A 9607-nucleotide genomic window follows, 5' to 3' on the forward strand; every position below is an offset into this window, starting at 1 on the left:
ACTCACATTTTACTGACATCCAAGCACACAAAACTCATTTCTAAAGAAGTTGAGAGAAAATGCTTTAGTCAATGCTAGCCGTTATTATCTCCTGCTAGCTTTAACAGGATTTGGCTCCCTTGCATTAGCTTTGTAGCTGACTGTTTGGTTTTGTTGTGACTGCTCATTTAACATGCTGTCATACCATTTCTCTTCTTTACTGAAGTTTGACTTAATGTGCAGTTACTGCATTTTGGCTTTGTTGGGCAGTAGTAGCCATTGGGTTGTGATATTTCAACTATTTTAGGTCAGGGTGTCCCGGTACAAGCATGGAGGTTTTTAGTACATGAAATGTCTTGTGATAGTCTGCAGGCACTAATTCACAGTTTATTAAGACTGAACAGCACTTGAGACCATGATATTCTCTCAGCTGACTTCCTGGACTGATCTGCTCCTTCCCCAAGGAGCACTGAACTGAACACCTTTGTAACCTTGTAAACGCACAAGCTTGTAAATCTGACAATCGTCAACATAGGAAGAAAAGTTTCAAGTTAGATAAAGCTCCGCCTCCGTTGATGAATCTCTTCCTCTTATTGCGTTTAACCTTTATGTTTGTTTTTTTCATAAAAATAATGATATTCTTTGTTTCTTCTTTTTCCTTTTTTGTACGGTAGCTGAAAGTTTGCCGTTAAATGCTCAATACATTTTTTTCAGAAATAATTAATTTTATACTTCATGTGAAACGAGATGTGGACTATGTCTTGTAACCAAATAGTCCTAACAGGGCAGGGAAAAGATCACTCTGGATGATTGTTAAATTGCGACAAGGTTTCTCTTTATGCTTCTCAAAACTCTTTTTTGTTTTAATGTCGAGGGTGCTGCGGGAGAGAATATTCTTTAGAATGAATGTTTACTTTTTGCTTCTTTCCCCTCGATTAACACTGAAAACATCTTTTATAAACATGATAAATGGAGCGGAGCACCCTGTAGGCCAGTTAATGCTAACAGGGGAAATTACATAATGTGGAAGATCAGATTTATGTAAGGGTATGTAAAATCCAGTTAACTTAGATGCTGTGTATGTTACTATTTTTTTAAGCTGATATCAGAGTACACACGTGCCTTCCTTGCTGTTGCACTGAGCAGATTTTAAATCATTTCAGGATCACCAAACCGCTGACGTTTGCCGACTGTGTTGGAGATGAACTGCCTCTCGGGTGGGAGGAGGTTTATGACCAACAAGTGGGAGTTTACTACATCGACCACATCAACAGTGAGTACATCCCCATTTGTCTCCAAGCACTTAGAAAAACAAAATTGGTATGAAATACACGAACACAGACCTCACTGTGTAATACACTGGAGAAATGTCAGCTGAATGTCTCAAATACACTACCACAGGACTTTCCTGATTAGGATTATTTGCTTATGAGTCACTCGTGCTGTGTCCTGTTGTCAGAGACCACCCAGATTGAGAACCCGCGGACTCAATGGCGGCAGGAGCAGGAGCGCATGCTGAAGGAGTACCTTGTGGTGGCCCAGGAGGCCCTCAAAGCCAAAAAGGAGATGTACCTGGTCAAGCAGCAGCGTCTGGAGCTGGCTCAGCAGGAAATGTTGCTCTTCCACGAGCTCTCTGAGGACAACCGCTCCATCACTAGCAGTAAGACACACTAACATCCAGCTGTGTTTCATAATCAAAAAAAATACGCATTGACATACATGGAGCGAAAGGATGAAAGGATGAGAGAAGTGTGAACTGGAATCCTCCATGACAACAGAAAACCTGACCTTAGCTGACCTAATTATCTGGCCTGGGTGTGCTATATTGTTGATGTTCCTTCAGGAACTGGTGGGGGTGCAGATCTATAGAAAATCTTCCAAATCCCCATCCCTGGTTCACCCCACCCTCCCTTTTATCCACCTCCACCCAGTTTATCCTCCGACTCCAGCCAGCTGTCACACACAAAGCGTCCAGGGGGCGTCCGCAGCGAGCAAAGGCTGGGAGACGACACCGGATCCCCCTTTAACTCTCAGTATTACAAGTTCACCTTAGAATCATCACTATCAACTAACTGCTGATCCCTCTGTGTCCTTTGTTTTTATGTGTTCACAGCGCTCTCCGGCTCGTCCTCCAATGCGAAATACGACCCTGACCAAATAAAAGTGGAAATAGCTTGTAGACGAGAGCGGGTAAGTCATTATCGTAGGAGAACAATGGGCTGCAGCGAGGGGCCCTTTTGGGTAGAAAAGGGGGCTGGGGTGTGGCCCCTACAGGATACTGTGGCTCTGGCCCGGGGCCTCGAGAGGATGAGGATGAGATCATCATCAAAGGGTCAGGCAGAGGCTAGGTCACTGACTCACAGGGCCAAGTAGGACATTTCTCTGAGATCAGTCACATGGGTGAGGGTGTTTCCTGGATCATGGACAGTTTAACCTCGAGTGTTCCACTGAAAAGATGAGTAGGACTTAATTTGTTACTGTAGAAATTACAGATAATTTATGTAATTCATTTTGTTAACTGGAAAAATTCAAAGCCAGTGTTGCTGCAAAGGTACAAGAGAGATATATGTTTGTTGGGGCGGATTGTATGACACAGTATGTGACAATTGTCCCTTATTATCTGACGATGACCGGTTGTTACGTATACACTCTTTATCAACTCGTCATTGACAAGCCACACCCACAAGTCAACAATGATGATCTGAAGTAGCCGAGTCATGTTTCCAATAAAAATGATGAGCAGTGATTTTATTTCTATAAATGTCAGTATAATCTTTGGTAAACATTTGTAGGGCTGGAATCAATATGACATTCACGGTCCCTCGAGTTGTAATTACTTTGATCCTGTGAAATGTTGACATCATGATTTCGCTTGATTAAAAGTCAGCTTGTCCAATATTTTGGTTGATGACCAAATATCAGTGAAATTAATTACATTCTCTCCAGCTTCAGCTGTGTTGTGTTTAGTGATGATCAACAAATCAAATCATGTCAAATGTTACCTGAAACATTGTTATTGTGAGCATGTTAACATGCTAATGTTAGCATTTAGCTCATCACAATTTGTCAGATGTATGCAAAATTACATGTAACATAAACAAAACCCCCAAAAAAACAAAACCAAAGTGACCTTTGAAATATAGTTTGCTTAGAATTGTTATTAGGACTAAATCATTTTGTAAAACCGTACCCTGATATGATCACAATGCAGCACTTCCATAAAGTTGGCAGAATTACAAGATACAGATTTTTAAAAAGAATGGTCAGAAAAGCTGCAGAATTAATTAATCCATAGATGGATCTAGTCCCCCAAAACACATTTCCCATAATGCACCAAGCAGCATCCTTCCCTGCCTGGTAAAGGCTTACATCTTTCAAACTCCACACCCCCAGTTTGTTACACAGGCTTTTTGTTTAAACATTTGTAGTCTCAGAGCTCAAGCCTCAGACGTTTTCCTCCAGAGCCACAGAAGACATTATACAACTGTTTCTACAAGCTGAATATCACTCCCTGTGAAGAGTAAACTGAACTTGATGTGGAAAATCGGTGAATTGCCCCTTTAAAGTTGATATTCAACACTGAATTAATACAGAATACAGTCACAGATAGAATCTTAGTATTAAACAGCCGGGAAGCCTTAGTATGTTACCCACTGTGTGTGTGTGTGTGTTTGTATGTGCACGCGCACACACGCACACACGCACACATGTGTCTCTGTATAAACATAGCAGAGCATTCCTGTATGTGAACAGTCATGACTAAGCAGTTTTGGCGGGTGGTGGTGGTGAGAGAAGCCCATTGTGCGTCATGGTAACCCGGTGCTCGGCCTTGTGTCCGCAGCTCTCCAGACTGAAGCAGGAGCTGGCCCAGGTGAAGCAGGAGCTGCAGTATAAGGAAATGGGAGTGGAGACCCTGCAGGAGTGAGTGTTCCTCTGCCTCTGTGTCCCAGGCCCACCCTTCCTCCCACGGCCACCCTTCTCCTTCCTACAACACTCGGCCCCGCTGCTCCCAACCCAGTGGCCTTTTCCCTTTTCTATTCCCTCTCACCCTCAGTGTTGGGTCCTCTGTCTTCAACTTAACACACTCTTTAACACACTTTCTGCCTGTCCTCTCCACATGTCTACTTGTGTTTATACAAAATATTTTATGTAGTTTACCATGTTTTAATATTTACACAGCACACACGTACAGTTTAATTACATTATTAGACATTATTTATTTAATCTGAGTTAGAAATGGTGAGATTTCAGAGATTTGGCGCAAAAAGCCTTTGACCCATATAGAAAATGAGAAGATTTTTAAAGAATAATGAAAAGATACTCTTCTTTACTTGTATTTTAGAGGCAGATCCTAATTTTCCTTCAGTTTGTGTTGGTATTTAAACACATACACATAGCGTCTTTTGGGCTGGAAACCTTTCTGTGCGGTTCCAAATTTCATGTTAGAATTAGAGGCTCCACCTCTCAGAGGGAAAAAAAAAAGCGAGAGAGAGCGTTTGAGAAAAGGCAAATGGAGGGAGTTTTTGATGGAAAAGGGGACTCCACCTCAGGAAGAGGATGCACCAGTGGAGTGTAGGGAGCCAAGGCTCAGCCTGGAGAGGAAGTTGCTCCATGGAGAGGGGAGGAGGGGAAGAGGGAGGGGAGGGAAGGGAGGTGTGGGCCCGAGAGCAGTTTCAAAAACACAGAGATATCTGGCAGCAAATTCCTCTGCACTTCCTGAGTCCTGGCAAAGAGTCCCTTATCTCTTAGATAATACACAACTGGAGTGATATTCCCAGAATAGCCAGGAGAATACACAGCTTGCAGAAAACATGGACGCATCCTCCCCTTAAGTTTTTTCTGTGTGTGTATACGTGCTCACATGTGTGTTTGTGCCTTTGTTTGCCTGTGTTTGTGTGTGTGTTTGTGTGTGTGTGTGTGTGTGTGTGTGTGTGTGAGCGTCCTATTGTTTCTTCTGGGCTGGTTTTTGCCCAGTAGGGTTGAGGCCAGCAGGGACCCTACGGCTGTTGTTTTTCCAATCTCAGCTGTTTTCAGCAATATAGCTAATTGTTCTCCACGCCATGTCGCGTCAGATAAAGCAAATAAACAGCTTCTGACGTAGAACTGCCCCCCCCCCTGTCGTCACCAACTCCACTTAAAGAATTCCAGGAGTTGTAGACAGGAGTTTATCTTATGGACAGTTCGGAGTATCAGTGCTGCTCATCTGTATTCCACCTTATCTTGACAAATATTTTTTGACGCATGTAGGTTTACTTGACTCTATATCCATAACCAACATCTCAACTGATGGTTTTAAGTCTTAATCAACCTATTGCTTGTTAAGAAAATGTGGGCATATTTGCTTCTCTACAGTATGCAGGGTGGGGGGTTCAATACAGGCAGGCACTGAGGGGTGGGTAGTGCCTTATTTTTTTTTTTTTTGCTAAGCATATAAACTCCCAGGCCCTGCCAATGGGGTGGGGGGAACAAAGCAGAGCTTGTTTTGGGAGGAAGAGGCAGGGTCGGGTGGATGAACAGTACCTGCTGTTGAAGGAGAGTGAAGGAAGCGGCTGTGGTGAGAGCGGGGGCCACGTGCCAGGCCCAGTGATGGCGGAGGCACCGTGCCGCACACCCTCCTGTTCCCAACCAACAAACCAAGAATACAAGACCATTCACTTCAGTGGTTTTGTTCATCATATGATCTATTATTGTAATGTTACAATCTAAAGATACATTAATCTAAAAGTCTCACTTTAAATACAGAGTCTCAACTGTAGCGGAGATTTCCCCTCCAAACGAACGGCCCTTGAAAGCCGAACTTTAAAGGCTGAAATATTATCTCAGCATGTGGAAACAGAGATTAGCATTTACACTGGCCTGTCACATGCAGTGTCAGTATTTCATAACTGACCACAGTCTAAAAAAAACAGTTGAGTGCTTCAAGAATGTACCTCCCACACAAAAATACTTCAGATGTTCATCTGATGATTTTCTGAGACTGATTTTCCGCTGACCTGTTTTCCAATATAAAGCACCCACCCTGTTGCTAGTAAGTGAATGAGAGATGTCAGTCTCTAAACTACTTGATTGTCCTGGAGTCTCACTATAATTGATTGATGGTATATACGGTGTAATAATGCCCAGCAGGCACTTTTTAGCATTCAGATGTCCCTGGGAATAACGATAGTAATACAGCAGGGTCTTTTTCTGCTCTCCCTTTTCTCTGCTGAGAAAATGAATGAGCATTGGAAAAACATTTTGACACACCAGATGATCATAGTTTTGTCCTTTGACACATTTTTCATCAGTTCTTCTTCTTCATCCCACACATTTTATCTCTGACACCTGTCACAAAGCTTTTTTTTGTTGCATTGAAGAGCAGATGAACTTTTGTTTTGCTAGAGGAAAATCATCTAACCGTAATACCTTACATATCTTACATCTTACTCTTGCACCCCCACAATTATGTGATCAAATGTTATAGCAAATTCACAAATGTGCTTATACACTGTAGCACATGGTTTTTTATGGTTTTTATCACATTAATTGAACTCCCAATGAAAGCCAAAACTAACTGATTGGAGGTTAAAGAAAAGGTTTGAGGTTTTTTTTTTTTTTTTACACTTTATTTAAATTATTATAGTAACCATATTATATACTGATGTATTCAGTTTCACTACATTTTGTGAGTTTCAAGGCTCCATACACCTCTACCCAGATAAGACTAATAGGGAAAACCTTTTGTCTAAACTTAAGAATAGACTTAAAGTAGACAACTGCTTCATATAAAAGCAGGTTCATCTGAACAAACACCCAATTTGTTTAATAAAAAAAAACAATAAATGCTAAAACAATAAGGCTAAAACAAGACATAAATTATTAACAATTACATAAATAAGGGAAAGAAAGGAAAAGAAAAACAAAACAGCATATTAAACAGTTATACAGTATAATACAGCATGTACAGGTCTTTCTAGGGTTGTGCACAGATTTTATCAAACATCGATGGTTCGTCCTTAAGTCTCTAGGTTGTAGCTTCCAAAGAAAAGAGTTCCATTATAATTTGTAAGCACTGTGAGGTTTATCAGAAATCCTCTAGCACCAAACAGAAGAACATTCAGCAGATTTAACATCTGGGGTTTAAGTGGCTACGCCAACACCTTAATGTGTGTGTGTTTGTGTCACAGGATTGACAGGAAGATGTCCTGCAGTCAGACAAACTACAAGCTGGACGAGGCTCAAGCGATCTTCAGCGAGCTGCGTAGCATCAAGAAGGCCATCAGCACGGGCGAGAAGGAGAGGCAGGACCTCATCCAGGTATCGGATTTGTTGTTTTTTTAAAGATTACCTCCTGATAACATCCTGCTATCTGCACTTCCACTCCTGAAATCATTGATGTTGGAATATTCTTTGCTGACCTCTAGTGTCTGTTAACCTCTACTGTCTCGTCTCATCATTGTTAATAAAACACATTTCCAGACATCTGAATCACCGACCACATCTCGGATTTTCTCAGCAAAGCAAAAACTGTTATTGAGTATATAATGAATAATAGATGATGATTCAGTCTGATTGTCGGGCCACATCTGCAGATGCGTTTCCTGCCAATGTCACAATCTATTTATGAACACTAGTATAATGGAGGCAAATTAAAATGATTTGAAATGAGGAACAGGGAATTCATACAGTGAGATATAGTCGACTGTTATTATATTATTGTGCAAATGACCTCGTGTTTTTAATCTTCTGTTTTGTCATTAATCACTATACCATCCCACAGAGCCTGGCGAAACTGACGGTGAACTTCCAAAGCAGCTTGTCTATCAGCGACTCGGCCAGCGAGGTGGCAAACAGCACTGGAACTGTTGGTGACTCGTGCAGTCTGCAGCAGTACTGTGACACTGGCTGTCAGACTGACATCATGGGAGAGGTAGGAGACACTGGTACTCCTCTCTGTCTCCCCCTAAAACAGAGGTTATTGAACTGTAGGGGGAGAGGTAATAGAGGTCATAACTGAGCCAAATCTGAACACACAGACGTTGACACTCACACAGCACTTGCCCAAGAATCATTGTGTTTTTAAGTTTTTGATAGTTGTCTGTACACCCTTGGCTACACTGCAAAAATGAAATGTTAATAGCTAATTTGGCATACTTTTAATGGTGCCAGTTTTACAAAAGGTAAAAAAAGGCTAAAAATACACGGCTCAAGTTGTAGCACATACCCAACTAACTGGGGGATAATGCCCTGCCCTAAAAGAATGATCAGCTGCTCAAATGATGACTAGATCAGCTGCAGGAAGCTCCCTATTACTCCCTTCAAATATCTAAAAGGATTAATGGCCACTTTTTTTTTTTTTTATGTGAACTGCTGTCACTTAAAATAACTCAATACTTTGATTTCCCCCCTTTTCAGTATGGTTCCCAAGATTCCTCACATTTAGTGGACAAAGTGAAAGTCAACTGGCAGTACGAGGAAGCCAAGAAAAAGTAAGTATGTCTCTGTTTGTTGTTTATCAGCCGTAGTACTATGACACACCAGCATGCAGCACTGACTCACAGGCCCCGTCAGCCCTCTCTCACTCTTCGGGCCCTGCTCACTGTCCAGTTGAAGGGCATGTTATGAATAGTATTTGCGCCCGGTGGCCGTGGCTGCTGAGCGATGTCTGGCCAGCGGAATGAGCTGGGTGGTCACATTCTTCCCTGGCCACGCTGCTGCTGACTGTGTGCTGCCTTTGTGTGCGCAGCCAGAAAGCGCGCTGCCCACCGCCTGCCTCGGTGTACACCCTGCTCCTCCGCAAGTTGGTTTAATATACACACTATTTGGTTAAATATATTCCTGCTCACCCTATATCGCAGGCTAAATAACACGATGGCAAAATCAACATTGAAAGAAGCCTGAATTTCTGTGAGCTTTGAAAAGGGGAGCTTATGAGGTTGTGTGTTACCTAACGACTGATACACTCCTGGTTGGACAGTGCATGCTCCAGCTGTAAGGGGCAGCCAGCATGGTCATAGCTGCAGCAGCCAGAGTCACCATGTTATTACGCTGGCTCCGTGCAAGATTCATGTTGCTGTGGTGACCCAGCAACAGCAATGCCAACCATGACATCAAGGAGGGAGGGAGAGCGAGCAAGAGAGGAGAGACCTGTGGAAACTTGCATGCTCTGTCACTGAGTCACTATGTCTGAAATCCAGCTTACATAAACACAGTTATTTCATCAGAGCTGAGGACTCAGTCTCTGAGATTCAACTTAACCCTGTCTGAATAAATGATACACACCTGTAAGACCTCTGGCTGATGCAGCAGTATGGCTCAGGTAGAAATTACTACGCTGAATGCTGTCATTATAGTTGCAGCATGAAGCGTCTGCTTGGCTCAGATATGTGGTTTTACGTGGAGCTGATTTTGCCATATTGCCATAAACACAGTGGCTGCAGGTAAACTTAACTCAGTAAAGTCTTATAAAAATATTAGTAAGTACCCATTTTGGAACAGAATTTATTTCAAACAAAAAAATTACAACTTTAACCTTATTTCATTTGAAAAACAGCCTACTTTAAAGGCACAGTTTGAAATTGTGGGAAACATGCTAACTGCAAAAAAAAAAGATAAATTAAAATGGTAAATGTTAAATGGACCTGTACTT

General features: G+C 42.1%; 1 protein-coding gene across 1 annotated transcript in view; it reads left to right on the top strand.

The window, feature by feature from the left end:
• wwc3 (WWC family member 3) overlaps nt 1-9607 on the top strand; it is a 29250-nt gene that overhangs the window by 10369 nt on the left and 9274 nt on the right. Inside the window, exons 2-8 of the mRNA XM_035653133.1 lie at nt 1143-1252; nt 1439-1639; nt 2093-2169; nt 3821-3900; nt 7146-7275; nt 7739-7888; nt 8374-8447. Of these exons, the coding sequence (XP_035509026.1) occupies nt 1143-1252; nt 1439-1639; nt 2093-2169; nt 3821-3900; nt 7146-7275; nt 7739-7888; nt 8374-8447 (822 nt within the window). The remainder of the gene's footprint in view (nt 1-1142; nt 1253-1438; nt 1640-2092; nt 2170-3820; nt 3901-7145; nt 7276-7738; nt 7889-8373; nt 8448-9607) is intronic.

Source organism: Morone saxatilis, unplaced genomic scaffold (genome assembly GCF_004916995.1).
Source record: "Morone saxatilis isolate NCDOM2014 unplaced genomic scaffold, NCSU_SB_2.0 Contig12, whole genome shotgun sequence".
In the NCBI taxonomy this organism is placed as follows: domain Eukaryota; kingdom Metazoa; phylum Chordata; class Actinopteri; family Moronidae; genus Morone; species Morone saxatilis.